Below are 19,962 nucleotides of genomic sequence, written 5' to 3'. Positions count from 1 at the left end.
ATTACTCCAGAAATTAGCTTTGTTGTGTTTTATGGTGGAATCTGGGTTACGTCTCTTTGATTAAGGACCAATTACAGTGTATCCTAGCTTGCTCTGGGTGTAACTCAATGCAGCATGTAATGTCGGTTCTGTGATGCTATCAATCTAGTGGTTAAATAGTCTCTCATTCTGCGGTTTTCGTCATTCAACAAGTTTTCTAATCGCACTGAAAACCTTGTACGCTTTGATCTAGAAGAAGAATAAGTATTCTCAATATTCTGGAGAAAATTGCTAACTACAACCGTCGGAATCTGCGATCATAAGAATATATACTGTAATAAGGAATTTTTTAAAGATGTTTTATAAACGAAAATTGAAACTATACCGTAACAATGGCGTTCTACCTTATTTCTTTGTTACCATTTTGATATCTATGTTATCATATATATAGACCATATCTTTATGTACTCTTTAACACCCTCCTCCTTTCACTAAAAGACGATTCTTATTTTTAAAGTAAAACACAGAGTAAAAGTAGTAACTGATACAGAAGAGTGGTTATTTTTATGCTCCGTGACCTAAGATTTTGAATTTTTTTTTTTTTGTTGCTTCTCAACTTTTTCAGGTTAGTAAAAAAGAAAATTTTCTCTGGCTGGCCTCCCACTTTCAAAAACGATGCTACGCGCCTGTGTACAAATATGTTATGTACTTTGTAACAAACAAACAAATTTGAAAACCACCAGTTTTGATCCAAGACCTTTGAGTTTGACCTGCTTTTGAAAATCTTTAGTATAACTTAAAAATGGTGAGTGCAAAGTCTTTCTTATTTCACTGGTTTGTCAGAGACATTCTTCTTTTATCAACGTCATTCTTTATAGCCAAACACCGGCAAACAGTGGTAGCATACAATAAAAAGTATCATATGGTAACCTTTCTTTAGTTCTATCTGTGCATCGTCAATTTTCTACGATTAAGAGATGTCTGACCTCATTTCAATGTTCTGACAGCAATACTTGAAAGTCCAACCATTGCTGGAAATGTCATATCCCGGTATATCATCCACACTGGAATGACATATACGTTCTTCTATATAAAAATACCTTTTCGGCTTATTTTCAATTTATGAAATATTTCATAATGAAAACTATCCTTCCGTGCAAAATGCAGCATGTCACTCCAAACTACGCTACACATGCGCAATCCACAAAAACTTTACAAGCAACGTATCAAAAACGCTAACTCTTTGAAAAAAAACAAGAACTTATCATATCATTAATGAAGTTACTTTTATGTATTCATATAAAAAAGAAACTATAGATATATATTTTTTCTACTTTCACATTTTGTGAACGAAAGTCACACAACGTAAAATTTCATGTTTGTTCTCAGTCACTGAAAATAAAACAAAACACTACATTACTCAGACTCAAAACTTATTTACAAATTGAATATGCAAAAACTATTGCAATAGTTATATATAAATAAAACAATCAATAAACAATAATTTTTGTTCATGCTCGCGAATTGCTTCACTACAGTTCTATATAAATAACACAGCTATGATCGCAATGCTCACACCACCATGCAGAAAAAAATTGTCATACTTGGCTGCACAAAGCGGGCTGTCGCACGGGGTCAGAATCGTTGGAAGACGTATCTTGTGATGACGTCATCGAGTAGTTCGCCGAATCGCGTCTCGACACTCCCTTCGTGTTCGATATGAAAGTCTGAGGTTTAGGGTAAACCCTGTGGGGTGACCCAGAATGTTGGTTTGGCACTATATCAGGCTGCTTAGCACCTTTAAAGTTTTCATACTCGTCTTCCGACAATACTGCTGTAATGTCTGTTACATTTGACTGCGCCATCCCACTCTCTGTCAGTGATAGCGACGTGTCCATCGACGTTTCATTACTCTGTGATATCCTCTTTGGCGAAGTGAGTTCTTCCGCTGTAACTATATTTGAAGGTTTGTAAGGAGATAGTTCACCAGATGGCGCTTTATTGCCAATTTGACTAGCGCACCTTCGACTTTCGGACGATCTCATTGGCCGACTTAAAAGAGGCTCTGATGCATTACTTCTAATATCATCTGAACTGGTAGACAAGTCATTTATATTTGTCAAATAGTCAGCATTAGTCTTATTTTCAGAATTTATTGTGCTGTTTCTCATGGCAGCTAGCATTATGTTGTTATGGCGTCTTTTGGATACTTGTTTCATTTCCGGATCCGAGCTCCGCCTCTGAAACTGAGACCGAGGCCCGAGGCGGTGAACATCCGCCACCACGTTAACTTTATTATCGCCCTGAACCGGTGATCGACTCCGCCCAGTATCTCTGTCACACAAACTTCCAAGAGAATGACGCACTGGGTCGTGGAATGTGACGCAACGCGGTCCGCTTCGTCTGTGTCGATTTCTGCGCACTATAACGTCATTAGGGAAGACATTTTCAATACTGTCCTCATTTACGGGAGATAACGCTGTTCCGTAGCGATCGTCCTCTGATGATAATCCTACCTCACATTCATCAAATCCACTCTCACTCGGCGTGATGTCAATACTCGGCACAGACCCTGGTCCTCGCCTTCTGTCCAGACTCATGTCTTTAAGCTCAACCGAACCTATCGAGATGGAGTTCGTTTTTGAAAGTCGGTCGCTCTTTATCACAAATATCGGCTGACCAACGTTGGCGTAGTCAAGAATTCGGAACATCCATTCCTGCTTGATTGTTAATAAAGTCCACAAGAAAATCCACGTGACTAAGTAGCAGACACCCACTACCAGGCATGCCAAAAGACAGCCGTCTGACGTCAGACGGTAAACTGCTATAACGTCATAATAAATAGGACCACGGAAGACCGCCAGTAAAATAAAAATCACAACAGCACTCGAATGTGAGAAATACCCATTACAGGTTCCTTTTGAAATCACAGATTCGTTTTTGTAATTATCTGGATTGTGTTTTCTGTCCACTTTCCTGAATTTTTCCATGAAATGATAAGCACTGTATTCAAACACAACATACGACGAGAAAAACACAACGACACCGCTCACAATATACAATCCCAGAATTCCATTTGAATTCAAAATAAGGTCAAGGGGGTGTTCGAATCGGTTTGATGATGAACTTAATTTGTACAAAATAGAAAATCCTGCATACATAAAAATTGAATCAAAGGTCATGAAAAGAAGCTCAATGGCGAAAATAAATGAGAGAGTTTTGTTTGTATACCAGAAAACTGCAGAGTAACGCATTGCGAACGTCACAAACGCGAACACAAAGTTGAGGAAATTCGGAGTGATGTAAGCAGTTTCTGGAGAATAACCCGTGAAGTTGGCCAATCCCACGGCGCTGATATTTTTTGCGAGGAAATCACTGGTTAATGATCTGACGTCAGAATACAGGAAGTCAATTTCTGTCCTCCATATTGACTCTGAAAATAAGATGAATAATACAAGTTATTTCTGTTACAAAGGACAGGTTCTCAAAACTTTGGAGTAGATATTGAATAAAGCCATCTGTGTATATATTTACCTAAATATGTATATCGTTTCATAATTTTGTTTATCCCTTTATATCGGTCACAAGACGTTTGTTCATAACAAATGAGAGTTCCGATACCAATTGTGATGCCACAAATATTTAATGTGCAATTTTTTTTTATAATGTTAAAAAAATCAATAAAATACAAGCTAATTCAGAAAATTTCTGCACCATCCACGGTCCAGGAAAAAAATCTTTTAGGTTAAAGAAATTCATGACCTTATGTTTCATTGCAAAAGCTTTGAACGAGAAGGAATATGAAGTGTTTATATGCAAAATACAAATTTTTGACCTGTTTTTTTTTTTTTTTAACTTTTTGACCTAAAAATTAAAATTAACAGATATATGTCATTTTAAACATTCCAAATTTCAAATATGTACTAGTATTTACTAAAAATTCCAAATTTCATTGCAAAAACCTCAAAGGCTTTTAAGGATGGCTTTCCGGAAACAATTGTTACACATTGACAGAATGTATATATGAACTTTGAAAGCTTGATCTTATATATGAACTCTGACCTTGACCTTTGCTATTTTTACACAAAATAAATATGGGCTCTCCTTGAGGTAAAAAAAAGTTATTTCATGATATTAAAATTAAGTTTTAAAAAAATATCTTTAATGTTTGAAATGAAAGCGATACAAACATACAAAATGTATGGATTTGTGATGACCTTTGACCTCAAAATCAATAATTTATATGGTTTTTTTAGCCATTGGGTAGTTATGAAGAATAAAACGTTATTATTGCGAAAGCTCAGATATCGTCACGATTGACAAACTCAGCATCAGTGGAGCAACATCTGCAGTGATACAGTACCATTACAAGCAAATGAATGAACAGCTGATGAAGCTTAAATCTAAATTTCCTGGTCGTCCTTAATTGAAAAGGTTGAATGGGTAAAGTGAAAGAACCATTTCTTAATTAAAGCTCGTGAATTGAATCTTATTTACCGGTATTTCGGCAATTTAAGCAATTTTGAACACTTTCTACGGAGACCCAGATAGAAATAATGGTTCAAAGAAACACAATGTTTATCTGAATATAAGGTTAACTAGATACTATAGCCACAATTTTGCATAATTCTAAACAGCCCAGTCATTTATAGATATAGAAACCCGTTTTAAAGAATAAAATTGTTAATAATGTTACTTAGAAATTCAAGCAGACTGCCTTTAAACAACATATCACCTGTTACATTAATTTGTTTAAAAAACACTTGGCCAAAATAAACCGAATTCCAACACGATGACTTTCATTCTAATGAAAGGCACCAGGACCACATGCAACACAAATAAATTATGTCTTCTCCTCACCTCGCAAATAGCAGGAACGAAAATATAAAGAGATAGGTTGCAAATTTCATTTTTCAATTCTGATGGGTGTTTGTTCTAAATACTAATTAGAGAGTAAATTAAATTGATTTTTGGAGAAAATGAATGTACAAAAACTTCCAACATGCGATACAAAAGCACTAGAAAGTATGAATATAGTTTAACCCCCTTGAAACTATGATTGGAAATGATTGCTTGTCCATCAGCAGAGATCGTGATAGGCTCTGATACGGTAGGTTACAAATTCATTAAGACCAATCCGTCTGTATTGTATTTTGTCGATATCCACTCAAACAAGCCGAGCGTACTGCAAAATCTGCAGATTTGTTTTGACGACGAACATTTTCGTTAATAAGGAATGGGAATCTGCCAAAGATACATGAAGACAATGGGGGGAAGACCCAGAAAGAGAAGCCCCTCTGGTTACGCTGAACAGTCATGTGACGGATCGTCAGGATTTTAACGAACCGTGAAACAAACGTGAGAAAAATCAATTAAAAACAATAGAACACATGGTCCCTCTGAGTGGGTGTTCCGAATTTGTGCCAAGGCTTCACCCTTTTTAACGGTGTTTATATGTTTGGTTAGAAATATTGCAAAATAAAAAGAGAGAATGAAAAATAAAGGAAATGGGCAACTCAGCATAATTTATTATTTTTTAAAGTAACTTTCAATATTCCAATATACGGCAAGTAATTTAGCTGTTTTGAAAAGTTCTAGGCAATTTGACATTTGAAATCTTTTTTTGTTTAATTGAAGATTAGACACGAGTTTTAAACAAACAAGAAAAGTCATGTACCTACTCATTAAACAAATGGGAATGGATAGAACTTCATAGTGGTCGGGATATTTATGTTGGCATTACATAACAAGTTTTTTCAGATCAAACAGATTCTTTTACGGTGATCAGATAAACTTTGCTTATTCTAAACAGTTTCTCTCAGTTTCACAGATCAACAGGTTTGTAAAAGCAAACATCCGTACATACATGCACACATCATCGGAACAAAGTCATTGAAAACACCTGTCTGGAGTAAGGCACTCAGAAAGAACAGGTGTCTCAAAGACTTCTTTTCCCTTCCAAATAGCTTCATATTTCAAGAAGACAGGATTTGGCACTTAAATATTTAAGTGTAGATTCATATTGCGGCACAATAGTTATAAACTCCGTAGGACTTAGAAGCTGTCACTAATACCAGCGATTAGGTGGACCATCTAAGCTAGCTAAGCTATAACAAAGAAGCCACAATAGAAATTATATCATGTACATGTGAAAATTGAATACAAAATGTTCAGGTGAGCATGTGGATCTTGGACCTCGTACAAAATGGACAAAAGTCCATATAATCAATCGTGGCCATTTTCTGGGGTAGGAAAACGTTGTTTTCGGTTAATATTGGTCTCCCAGATGAATATGAAAATTAAATTCCTAAACTTACTGCACATCTGCGAGAACACATCAATTATATTGTAATATATGAAAAGTAAAGTTTGTTTCTGTGCGAAATGTATAGAAGTTCTCCATGAATGGGGTTTTGAAGAAAAACGTCCTTTTCGGCCCCCGATCAAGCTCCTGTATAAAAATTCCAAAAACCGTATAGCATATACCTACAGGAAATCATCAATCACATTTCCAAAGGCTACTTTGGCTTCTATGTGAAATGTATGGAGTTCCGAGAACCTGATTTTTTGGTACAAATTGAAAACATTTGTTTTCAAACACCAATTGATTTCAGCGGTAAAAGAACTGGACACATGAGCTCAAAACCTTTATTGTGCATGTTAAGGACACCATAAAATATACTGCCAAAGATTAAACTGATGGAACTTACTGTAAAAAAAGTTTAAGGAAAAAGTTAGTATACAGGACGACAGGGGTAAAAACTTAAAGTTTTCCCTAACTATTTTGGAAAGTGCATCTACAACAAAGTGTATGTCAGTACACTGGAACAGATTTGTTTGAATTTAAATAACCGATTACATTAGAACGTGTCAATCAGATAACTTAAGACACACGACGAAGTTAAACTTTCTATTTTGATTTCTGTTAAATGAGGTCTGGATTGTTTCTTGTAGATCAGTTGTGAATGCTCCATTTATTACGATTAGTTGTAGAGCTTTACTGCGATACACATTACGTGAGCCACGACAAATTGGAACCACTAACTTTGTTAAATTTTGATTTACACACCACCCTATCTCAAAGCGACGAAAAAACTTTTTAACAAATTTACAAACGAAATTGAAAGCACTTGAGCAGGTATCAAAATGTCTGAACATTTTACATCCTATGGAGATTTTAATGTCTTTAAATTTAAATACTTTGAACTATCTTAGTTGAACTTGATAATATTGTATAACAAACTTCAGGGGAAAAACCTTAATTTAATAACCAGAATAACCCGTTGTTTTCCTTAAGATAGCGAAGAATCACAGGAAATGTTTTGTTTGTACGTAACGCGTGTATTTGAACCTGTCTAAGATTCCCGAGGCTTCACAGCCCTTTACAGTTATAAAATACACGAAAAGCTCATCATATTGTTATCTGGTTAGAGTGGTAAAAGTTTATTTTTAAATTAACTCGAAAAATATGAGTTTTTAACAAGAATATCAACAATCTCGTTCAAGGTATCATTTTGCAAGTTCTATGGTCGACATGATGCCCTTGTCAGAAAATACAATGTATCACTGAGTCAAATGCTGATGGACTTTTTCAGACTATTGTTAGGCCATTTACACACTAAATTGTTTACGGATTTCCTTTCTTTCCCGATCATGACAGTGGGCAGGGGATGCTCACTCCTCCTTGACACCGAATTTTCAGAGATACTTGTTTGGTCAGCTGCGGATTTGTTTAGGTCAAACGACAAGTACTTTTACTTCTGAGTTGAATATAGGTTCCATATTTCCTTTTAAAGCTTACATACAATTTTAAATCGTATCAAAAGTTAAATTTTGAAACTCTTATCAATTTTAAAATAAAGGAATAAGTTTATGGTCAGATTGACTTTGATCTTTTCGAAGTACATGTATTAATTATATGTTAACGATGTTCGATTCATTTGTTAATTGTGACAAATGGAAGACGTTCTTTGGTAAAACGTCTAGTTATTTTATTATTGAATCATGGTTCTTTATAAATCCCTGCTCTCTTTCAAGAAGTGACTAGACTTTGTCTATATTCTTTATACAAAAAATGATAAATTTAGCGGTAGTTATATTATATTCATCAATGCATGCATGCTTGCAGCCGAACGTAACTGTACATAAAATATGAGCAAGAAGAAGAAAAACACCACTACATGTATATCTTATTGTTTCCTGTGCCAAAAAGTACAAGGCTGTAATTCTAGGATGTAATTTGGTTTTGGTCGCTGCGAATAGCGTTTCGCTGCTAAGTAATAGGTACTGTACTACTGGAAGATGGCATGTGGAGGTTATTTGCTATGACAAAATATCGTATTCGAATTTATTATCCCTTTACGAATATTTCATTACTCAATTTACAAGCGAATACATGTACACTTTTTTAAACATGTACTGTTCTATTATTTTTCTGAATCTATAATATTTTGCACATTGTAGATAGTAACTTGCAGGAGCATTTGCATCAGTGAATATGTACATTTAGTATCATTTTCGTCGAAAATATCATTACATAGTAAACGTTGACTGCAGTCACTATAGAATTCTAGGAATTGTAAATGATGACATTATTACGTAATACGGCAGCTGTGATGGTAACAAACGTTTGTCACGTGTCATAGTGAACTAAGCATGATGTATGCACGTGTCCTTTGTTCGTTTATTTGAACCATGCGTCTACATGTATTTATATGAGATGAAAGAACATCGAAAGAAAGTAAATCCAAGTTGGTCTTTTTTGAAATTCATGACAAACTTCAGACAAAATTGAAGCCAAAAAAGGGAAAAAGTCAATGATCGATATTTAATTGTCAAAAGAAACATCAAACTTCTCCATTTATCATATGTTACTCTTGTGGCGAGATGAATCTTTTTATTCCTCAAGCGTTGAAAGTAAAACCAGAAGTAGAAAATTTACAATAGAATATTACAGAGCAACATGGAATTCCGTCGAGCGATAAACATCTCTGTATGCAATCCACTGCATATTTATTGCAAGGAATGCTGAGGAAAGGCGCCATGCTACGAAATCCTCTTTCCGCGCCCGATTCTTTGTAAATGGTTGTTTTCAGGGATGAACGAGTCCTTGTTCAAACAATGAAGATATCGTTTAACAAGTTTTCAAAACACCCTTTAGTAATCAATATCTACCACTATATGTTTGTATTTACTCAACAAATATAAGCAGAGCATCACATAGCAAAGCAACCGGATCGTGTTTAAAAGCTTTCAGTTTTTGTTTTGGTACATTTAGTGTGCCGTCTTTGCTGATAAATATATAAAGCGTTTATCTATTTTCAAAGTCGTGTGTGATCTTTCTTCTGAATTTGCTGAGTAAAACGTTGGAAAGAAATACAATGAAAATTGACTAAATTGGACGGCACTGATTCCAAAGAAATTGGTCAGATTGCAGACCGAACATTCGGTTTAGAAAACATTTTAAATAATTATTGAATTAATTGAAAGGGAACTGATATTTAAATCGTATTAGCCAAAATTTTCGAAATACACTATATCCGGATTATCCATATTTCACTGTATCCCTTTAAAGAATATTTTGAAAGTATCTGAAATATATCGCAAAAGTTATTTCTATATATACTATAACTAAGACTTCCATTCGAGGAATAAATGACCATAAAAGTATTTTCGTTAAATTTCAGATACATGTATATGTATATCCTCCTCACACTACTTATATTTCCGAAGAAAGTTATATTTGCTACAAGAATCCTCGTAAAGAAATGGATACCTGCCAATCGGTTCCCTCTTGTTAACCACAAGATGCAAGATTGCGTTTCTTTATACTTCATACATTAGTGATTTTTCCTTGTTTTAACATTCTTATCATGCCTATTTAATGTGATCTGGCGAGACCCATCGATGTGTCAGTCTGAGTATCTCATTGAAGAAAAAGCATATTCTTAAAATTTTCCGAGGAGCCAACATTTAACTAACATTACAACCCTGGCGAGGCACTTTTAAAACTTTAGTTTAGACTGGTTTGTGAAGATATGTCAAAAATACTTTCTATGATCTGTTTTATTTATCTATAAATACCTGCAAGAACGCAAAATTTGTGACTAAACAATTAATATGTCTTAGCGGTTCATCAGGCCACGTGTAGGAATCTTTGGCTGATTAACACACAGTAGATCGCTCTTCTCTTGAATGGCATGGATGAAGCATGTTATCTATTTTCTTCAAGATATACATAACCTATCTCCCATTTCACGAGATTTTAGCGGATAAATAAACACCTTACGTAACGCCAGTTTCTGTTTTATAGTGCAGTAAAGTTTTTTTTTTACTGTTTTTCAATGATTCCAGGCAATTTCACCTAAAAATGAACCGATCATGTTGTGAACTTTGAATTTTCACGTTATTGAACAAAGTATAAATATGAAATTGACAAATGTCTTTTTCACGAAGTGAATTTAAATTTTACCAATGAATCTAAAATTTTACAAATGATACATGAGAAGCATTTTTTGTTTGTTTGTTTTTGCTTTTATTTACGGAATATTTTTCTCTATAACAAGACCGTAATACAAGAGAAACATCAAAATTAAACATTATCATATGCAAGCGGAGTCAGCTAAGGATAAAAATCGCTGTATATTATACTTAATCAGTTTTAGAACATTTTGCATGAACACTAATAAAATTGTACAGTAATATTTTTTTCTGTTCCGTTTTCCAGCTTCAAGTTCCAGGACGTTACATATCAGTGATAGAGTTATTTATCGCAACAAAATAGCTGCCAGAACAGTTTAAGGTCAACGAAGTGTATCAAGAAAAGGCCATAGATCAGTCAAATTATCTGGAAATGGAGGTTCTAGAGAAATAAACGAGACAAAAGGGCATGCTGATAAATTCAAAAAGTCAATTTTAAGCCAAGAAAGAAGTTACAGTGCCCGGCATTGTATTTTAGTAAATCATTTTCTATACCAGAACAGAATTTATTTACAGTCGGAAAAATCATTCTTTTCCAATTATATACATATGTATAAACACCAATTTCAGAGGCTTATTCCTGATTTCTTGAAGTAATAAGATTTTCTAAGATTAAAACGAAAATAAAACTACAAAGAGATGAATGAACCCATAAAACCCAAAATCTTGTAAGGGTCTGTTACCTTTTAATAACTTCACGAAATTAAAAGCTGTTGATGCAAATCAGAAATTGTAAAATTAGCAGCATGGGAAGGGTAAAAAACATGTGTCATGTAATCATTAAAGATACAGAAAATGATAAAATTCCAAATCCGTATAGACCTTGGCTTGTGTTCTACCGTGCCAAGTCTTACAAACATGTTCGCGATCTTTAGGGTCAGGCTCCCATAAACGTTTATATTACCCCAGGGTTTGCTTTCAGAAGAAGAAGCAGTTTGTGTTTTCTCACCAAGGCAGGTGATGGGCTGCGAAAATACACCTTGTTCTATTGTATACATATCTATATCTTTTGTGATTACAGAAATAAGAGAACAATCCGACGCTCTGGAATTCTTGGAGCTAACATCGGCAAAAAAACTGAGAAAGATCACATGTTCTCAATGCTGATTACAACTGCTTCTATTCAAAACTATTTTCGTTATCTGAGTTTTATTTATGAGGCAGAAATATTTGCTGACAGGAATATATTCATGAAGAAATATTATATTTACTCTGTAATGGCTGTGTTTCAACCAGCCTTTACCTTATCATGTGCATTTCAAAAAGCAAACATGGAACAATAATCTCTTTTCATTCAGAATAGAAAACACTGTGAATAAGGTGTACTCGCTAATTAAAAAATAAACGCAGAGGGAAAAAAGGTTAGGGGACAGGTAAATATTAAAGGCGTATTTTGATTATTGATTAATTCTCCGCAACCGAATCCTTAAAGAAAGAGGAACAAGACTAAGAAAACCTAACACAAATGAATCAAAGGTGTAATTTTTTCTGTGTGTTTTGGGTTTGATCTGAATTGGGACATCAATTGATAAAACTTAGATGTTCCGTCCCATGTATTTATTTTGTTCAACAAATAAGAAACACCTCCAATTTAGATACCCCAGTGCATGTAGTATGTACATTCTAGTAATAAGAAAGAAATGAAGAAAGAAAATTATTTATATAAAAAAACACCTCACATTTAGATTTCAAAATAAAAAGTGTGGGTTTTTAAAATCAAATTTCAGACAGGTTTAACAAGTAAATGACGCACACATGGCATACCTTTAATTTAAAAGTTAACCCCGTAACAAAAAATGTCACATATTTAAATATTTTACTGATGATTTAGATAAAGGAAATATTGCTTAATTGCTTCTAATAGCTCCTGATAAAAAGTTTTTGTCGTTAACTTCAAAACACCTTTAAAATGTTGAAAATCTTCTGAAGACTTTTCTTTAATTATTTTATCGAATGAAATCTTCTTAATTTGTAACTTGTGAGAGACCAAGAGTCCTTCGTCATATGATACAATGTATAATTTGAAAGATGGTCTTAGATTTCATATTGTGCTCTCTTGTCATACATTGCAATTGGCGAAAAACATTATAAAACTTGCAAAATGGGATTATGATGTTAAATCTACAAAAGCATATAGGGGCGCTAAAACTGGGTGACAGTGATACATTCTTTATAATCTAATGGAATAAAAAATCGAATAAAAATGATTTTATAAAATTATTATTTCCTCTCAAAATAGGGGGAAAAAAGAATATTTGCAACAAAGAATATAATGCAAAGATGCAAACACAAAATATCATATCCCACATTGTTTGAAATGTACGACTTCCAGGAGATTGCCATCAAGGAGAACCACTTGTTTATTTTCTGTGTCTGGTCAGTCTGACCACTGGTCACTGACTGAAGACAAGCAGGTGCGAGAAATCCTGACCCCAAATCTGATTAAGTACGCCCGAGATGTATAGATTTGTAAGACAAGCTTGGTAGATATCATAGGGTATTGATCCTTGGTCGCGGCTGATGAAAAAAAAATTTAAAAAAAACTTTTTATCTCTATGGAGATTGTATACCAGCATTTGAACAGGCGTGATACTTGTATTTACATTAAGGTATTCAATGTATAACAACCATATTTTGTATCTAATAAATGAATGATCCGATATCTTTAATCATGGTAGCATTTTGAAGATGTTATCAAATAAAAATGCTCCACCAAAGGAATTTACAAAATTTTGATTATTTGCAACACATTGAATATAAGCACATACCAAATATTGTAAAAGTAATTTGAATAGCAAACAAATCTCTTGGTGAAAATATGCATAAACCCTCTCTTTATTAAATTATGCAACTAATTTATTTAAAATCATTCAAAACCTGTTCATTATACATGTACATTGAATGCCTTGACATAGTGAAATAAAACTGATCTGCACGTCGGGTGATAAAATTATACTTTAGATTTTCTGTTGAGGTGTTGAAAAAAAAAAATAAAGGTATGGAACTCTTTTCATGGGAGCCTTTCGCCAATAAAATTCTTTTAAATCAAATGCTTTACAATTTTACTTTCTATCCATATCTATTCAAAACTAAACAATCTTCATTACTACCAAAGTCCATTCCGTAATTCCTTATACTTCTCGAGATATTCTGAAATCAATTCCCAAATTGACAATAATTTTTTTACTCGACATCAGCTTGGGCCTTCACTAATTGTAAAGCTGACCCCAATTTATCTAAACTCAATGAATATTTGCTCATTTGCATTCAAGCTTTACAAGGTTTTTCTTTAATTTGAACATATAGTGTGACTAAGTCATAAACAACATTTTAGTGGTCTAATTGTTTTGAAAATCGAAAGGTATATAATGCATTCCGGGAAAAATTCGTTCTACCATGGCTTCATTTACATTCGTAATCAACATGGCGGTAGTTGTTGATGTAGACGTTTTCAAATTAATTTTTCGTGAATGGAATATTATTACGGACTTAACGTTACAATCTGTAGTAAGAAATCAACTTTAAATTGTTGAAAGATTTTGCAAATACTTTCTTCGCCGCACTTCAAACACCGTCTGTTTACATGTGAATGGCCAAATTGTCGAGTAAAAGAAAGTAGGTCATTTTTGAAATTGATTTCAGAATATCTCAAGAAATATATGGAATTTCGGAATGAGCTTTGACATTAACATAGTTTATGAAATAAATTTTATTCGAATAAAAAATATTTTATTAGCGAAACTAGGTACCCAGTGAAAAAAACACACACAATTTTTTTTATACCTGTGCTTCAGATGTATAAAGTTTCTGTACTATTCAGGAGATCGTAATTCCCAATTCACGGTGATCCGAACTAAGGGATACATGGCATAAAACATTTGATCACGAACAGAAAATACATCATTATCATTCGTGATTTTTGAATTGTTATCAAGATCTTTGATACAGCATCAATGTATATTTAAAAGATAAATTCACAACAGGATTACACGATCTAGTTTATGACCAAAATTTGATTATGTTATTATCAAATTATCTGATATCGCTTCTAGGTAGTTGATTGCTTTAGACAGGTTATACAGAAACTGTCGGAAAGAGAGAGAGAGAGTACATACCTGTTGATTGAATATAGAGTTGGATTTCCTTTGCTGTTATCAAAACGTCAGGAAACAGAAGACAAAATGCTGATAACACGTGTAGGGTCGGAGAGAAGGGTGGGGCGTATTTCCACAGACGACGCCCCAAATCAGACCCTATGTGTTCCAATATACCCACAGAGGCCGGACAGATGGCATGATCCCGGCCAAGTTTAAACCCGTCATTTCCATAGTTACCCGTCCTAAACACAGAGGATAAAATGAAAAACGGAAGGATAATGAAAGACACAATAGTTAGTCCTAGTTTTACCCCGACCCCTGACGGAGTGTCACGATTCCACTGGTTCCGGAGAGATTCCTGATAATCGGAAATGTTCCTGTAGGAAATAAAACACTGCACTCCCACGGCAATGACACAGTACACGATACACCACAAGGAATTGAAGCTGCTACTTTTAGGTTTTAGCACTACCATGTTGACAACTTATTTCCACGCTACTCAAAGACGCAGTTTGAGTTGACTTCTGATATGCCAATGCTCCGCCATTCTCGTTGCTGCAGTTTCGGTAACGCGCATTCAGATGGTTTGTGTTATACTGCACGTGGGGAGTTGCAGTTAACTTCCCCCGCTTTATAAATCAAATTTGTCTAGCTCGCGCTCGCCCCGTCAGCTTTCACAATATTCTTTTCCTTTGTAGCGCTAAACTTCTACGGACAAGGCCCTCTATTTGACAGTTAGTCTTTTACCATTCTTTGTTCTTCGGGCTGATTATCTACAAAGTGCCTAATGTGAACCGACAGGAAATTGAGTTATTTTTCGCTGAACCATGGCGCTACCTTTAGACTCTGTTGGAATGGCTTCCTGTTAGTAGAAACAGTTACTCTCTTTTCGCCAACCTAAAAGCATATCAGGAAAAAAGGAATTAAGATTGGGAGAAGTTTTGACATCAATGATATATTGAAAAATTGATGAATTGGACACAGCAAAAGTATAATGCCGACTTTAGAATTCTTTATACAAAATATTTACCACCGGAGAAAACTTTTCATGAAGTTAATGTATCCAAACACACCGATCATTTCCTTTTTATACAATCTTTTAAAGAAGTAGATGCTCACATCAAAAAGGGGATGTTTAATGGAAAACACTGTTACATAACGGTTGAAAAGTCAAAAGTATTACATCTCTTTAAATGGCAAAACATTTTTCAATCCCTGAATTAGTATGGTCAATACAATTAAAATCTCATGTATTATTCATACGAAGAGAACCTCACAATAACATGGGGATCAATTTTTGTCAATATATGGTACATGGATATTAAATATTTGAGTAAAATTTAATATGCTGTTCAGAATTTAGATTAAGGTAGTTTTAATTTTCTGCTTCCCTGAGCTGGAAACAAATTGATACAGAAAAATTATCAAAAGAAGAAAAGATGTTTATCACAGTTTACATTTTTTTTCTCAAAATATTAAATATAAAAAATAAAAAAATCTTCCTCAGAAGAACAAGAAGGACACGATACAAATTAAAGAGAATGTTAAATGTCAGTATACTTACAAAACCGTTGCTTTGGATAGGGATAATTCGGATAACACGTCTTCGGAAGCCATTAAAGTTATTCCAATGGGTTAAATATCGGTTTTCGATCCCAAATGCAGTCACTACATTCAAAGAATGCAGTTAACCCCTTTTTTGTCAATGCTTTTATTGAGAATGTTGCGCGGCGTTTCCAAATTTCATTTCAGAAATCCTCCATGATTAAGAAGACCGGATTGGCGTTTTTATTCCAATCTTATTGACATTTGACGACAAAAAGCATTAACACATCGAGAGTGTGAGGGAAGTGTTCACGGATGAAGAAACAAAATTTCTCTCCAGTTTGAATGGGGAAAAGTTCAATAGAGGCTCAAAAGGGATGAAAGACGGAAATTTTAATTGTAAACAGTTGCATTCACACACGCCGATCACCCGGTGTTTTCTCAATAGAAACGTGGAATGTACAAAGCTCGACATTCAAGAACACTTGATCATTAAAAAATGGAGAGCTTTTAAAAAAGATTGTGTGTTTAATTATCGAGATTTTGTCACTTGCATTCTCTGCTTCGCGTCAACGTTTTTTTTTTCATGTCAAAGTCGGATTCGAAGTTGTTGATGTTATCGGACCGACAAGCCCCCCAAATATTGATAGATTAAAATATTTTTAAAATAATTATTTGAATAACAAACACGCAGGTGTTAAAAAAATATTGACACCCATTATAAGCTTATTGCACTTTAGCAGAAAAAAATCATGTGAATGTCTACTTTTTATTATATGTATTTAATTTAAAGATATCTTTAGATTTAACTGCTGCTGGTATCAAATACTTTATTTCTTTTCCTCACTATAAATATAACTTGAATTTCAAGAAGGTGAAAAGGAGAGACATGTATCTTAATTTAATCTTACCTATATTGTTTGATTGGATGGTGGCAGGGCCTTCACTGATTCGTGTTTCAGTAATCACCTATAGACATTCCTTGTGACAATTCCTTTCCTTTGGTACCTTTATGTTTTTCATAGCTGATGTTTTTTGAAAATCGTTAACCTTGCTCATATTTTCCAAGTTGTTACACTGGCTATTATATTTTACGTGTGCATTTCTTGTGACAAGACTTTTCTGTTGGTATCGACATTTTGACCTCTTGACCTTGGAGGTTGACCTTCATTTGAAAAACTTTGACCTTGGCAATGAGTTGCCACTGTTGCCATACGGTGGCATCGCCCTTTATGCAAACAAATCTTGTGTTTCTTTTTATTTTAATTAGGGCCAAATAAATTGGTCCTCAAATTATTACTTAAAAAAGAAAATTTTATTCGTTATTAAGGGGTTGGGTTGATTTAAGCATCGCTATAGTGGCTTCATGAAAATTACTCTGTAACTATTGTAGCTATGTGGGTGCTGTTTTGCAGTTTTATTCAGAGTTCAATGAATCAAGGAAAAAAGAAACTTTTTAAAGCAAGGAGGTCCTGAATTGTAACCGTAGTCGCTATTATCTTTAAATACCCAATCTGTTTGTAATAAAATCGATCCCCACAAGCGGTCTACATCCTTAAAACATCTGCTCATAGGTAAAGAAGAATAACTCTTTTGGAGTTACAAAATTCTCGAATTGTGTACTCATTATTTGAATTAATTTTCCCTTTTTTCAGTTAACGTCACTTATAAACTTTCAATGAAAAATGTAAAAACGGAATATCACACAGCCAAGGAAAAAATCTGCAATGACAAAATGAATTGGAAAAAAATGAGATTGTGTTTGGGTTTATGGGTTTAACTTGATAACCATTTAGAATGAAGTGCACTGTTGTCTTACGACGCGTACGCGACCTGATTCTGAAATCAAAGTCTTGAAGGTCACCTTATACATCTTAGAGTAGCAACAAAAAAGTTAACTCCTTTTCCAGTAGTTAAAAACCTATTTCCAGGGTTGGGGTGGGAGGTTTGTCAGGGTTGGGGTGGGAGGTTTGTCATTGACTTTTACAAAAAATTCAGTTAAATTTACAAAACTGTGTAAATTTATAAAAATTATTTTTGAGAGAGTTGGCTCTCCTGGTTAGCTCATTGTTAGTTTTGTTACTTTGTACTCTTTTTTCTTTTTCACATATGTTTAACTATACTTGTAATCTTTCTGAACACTGTACTTCTGTCAGTTTATGAGAATTAATTCATTGTCATTTAAAGCTTCATATTTATACCAACAGATCTGTGTTTTCGAGGTGAGGTCTGCGTTACCTAGGGGATCCAAGGTCACTTTCGGTTGGTTTATTATATACATTTAATAATTCTGCAAATTCGAGAGGGAGGTGGTGTCCGGTTCCCCGTTAGATCCGCGCATGCAATATTGCCAAAAAGTACCCAGTCTTTTAATTCCAAGCCTTTGTGAGGGTGTGACGATGGTACCCTTTCGGGTTACTTCTGAATCGAATTAAAATAAACTAGAGTTTTTGGTATTTCAAAGATCAAGAACTCCATGTAAGCTTAAAACTGGGCAATCAGATACTACATAATTTCACCCTGATACGTGGTATATTTTTTCTCTCCAAAAGTCAGCTTTAATATTTCTTTTTTTTTAAATGACGAACAAAAATATAGTAAACATAAGGTTTTTATAATTATTAATTTTTCAAATGTCAAGCATATATGGATGATTTTAGTTACATTAAAAAAATCTTTACTAAGTAAGAAAAAATAATGAATTCGTTTAATAATAATAAAAATACAAGTAAATAAAACAAGCAATTTAAATTTCTTGAAATCATAATTATCAAAATAAATCTCTATTATTAAAGAGGGTGTGCATGTGTGTGTGGTTGTGTGTGATTTTTCTACACAGCTATATGAGTTGCAGTCACCGGCGCACTTGTTTTTGTAATGAAAGTTTTAATCTGGCATGTATAATTTCCGCGAATCAAGTGCCTGGTTGAAACATAAACCTGTAGAGCAGACTGTGCCTGAATTAACAGAAAAAAACTCAGAAATCTACAAAGCTAGTCCCAGTTGAACTCAGTCTGATTAAAATCAGATCCTTTGATCCACCCGCATGTAGATCACTAGTACACAAGGTTGCGATCATTGTGAGCGGATCAAAGGATTTTAATCAGATTGAGCTAAACTATATTCCTTCAAATATTTTAAGTTTTTTAAAAAAAAAAAAAAAACTACTCGTATGTGCATGATAAGAAAATCCTTATAATCGAAGATATGAAACTATATAGCATAGCAGATGACGGGTTTCAGTTCAAAGGTTATCAGAAGTAAAAAATGTTGAACTTATCAAAGATGGGATTATGTAACAGATGACAACACCAATTTTTAAAAAAAGTTTTAAAATATCTATTACTTCTTTTGACAGAATGTCTATCATGCCTCCTGGTTTCTTAATGCAAATTATTGTTATTCGATGCTCAGCAGTTTCCTTCGTTTGAAATCACGCGATGTATTACGTAATACGTAGCTGACAGATGCTGGTAAAAGTCAACATAATTATTTTTTATCGAACCTTATCTAACATATGTACAGCCGTTGTTTTAATTTTTTTGTTCACGAGACAGTTTCTTCTGTAAGAAAACCGTTGTATATATAAAACCTCAGAATTAGCTTGAAATTCGACACTCCTTGTCATGATATCATTGTTCATGTACTAATGATGTTGATCAGCTCAATACAAATATAATTATCTCGATTTTCTTGTGGGAAATTAAAAGAAATTAGATAAACTACTGTACTGTATGTTACCAAAACTACCACCTGACATTGTTCATAAAATAATCAGTATAGAAAAGAATAATTGCTAGTCGATATGACAAAACTTCAACTTGTGTATGAAATAATGAAGGAAAAATAACTGTTAGTCGAT

General features: G+C 33.9%; 1 protein-coding gene across 1 annotated transcript; it reads right to left on the bottom strand.

The window, feature by feature from the left end:
- Positions 1 to 1,299: 1,299 nt before the first annotated feature.
- LOC134230912 (uncharacterized) lies at positions 1,300 to 16,434 on the bottom strand. The gene is made up of 3 exons (XM_062712778.1): positions 16,120 to 16,434; positions 14,574 to 15,452; positions 1,300 to 3,412 (listed from the first exon to the last, which is right to left on the bottom strand). Exons 2-3 carry the CDS (start codon positions 15,028 to 15,030, stop codon positions 1,578 to 1,580), a joined length of 2,292 nt encoding a protein of 763 aa, XP_062568762.1. The 5' UTR covers positions 15,031 to 15,452; positions 16,120 to 16,434; the 3' UTR covers positions 1,300 to 1,577.
- Between the last annotated feature and the right edge of the window lie 3,528 nt (positions 16,435 to 19,962).

This window comes from Saccostrea cucullata, unplaced genomic scaffold (assembly GCF_032062105.1).
Source record: "Saccostrea cucullata isolate Sc308-1 unplaced genomic scaffold, CSIRO_AGI_Scuc_v1 ctg1919, whole genome shotgun sequence".
In the NCBI taxonomy this organism is placed as follows: domain Eukaryota; kingdom Metazoa; phylum Mollusca; class Bivalvia; order Ostreida; family Ostreidae; genus Saccostrea; species Saccostrea cuccullata.
Note: the sequence above shows the minus strand (reverse complement) of the source record. Positions and strands in the feature narration are given on the sequence as shown.

Excerpts from the sequence above, each read along its gene's own strand:
- LOC134230912 (XM_062712778.1), bottom strand. The coding sequence starts at position 15,030 with ATGGTAGTGCTAAAACCTAAAAGTAGCAGCTTCAATTCCTTGTGGTGT. Across the intron at positions 3,413-14,573 it reads ACTCTATATTCAATCAACAG|AGTCAATATGGAGGACAGAA; the intron begins GTATGTACTCTC and ends TCTTATTTTCAG.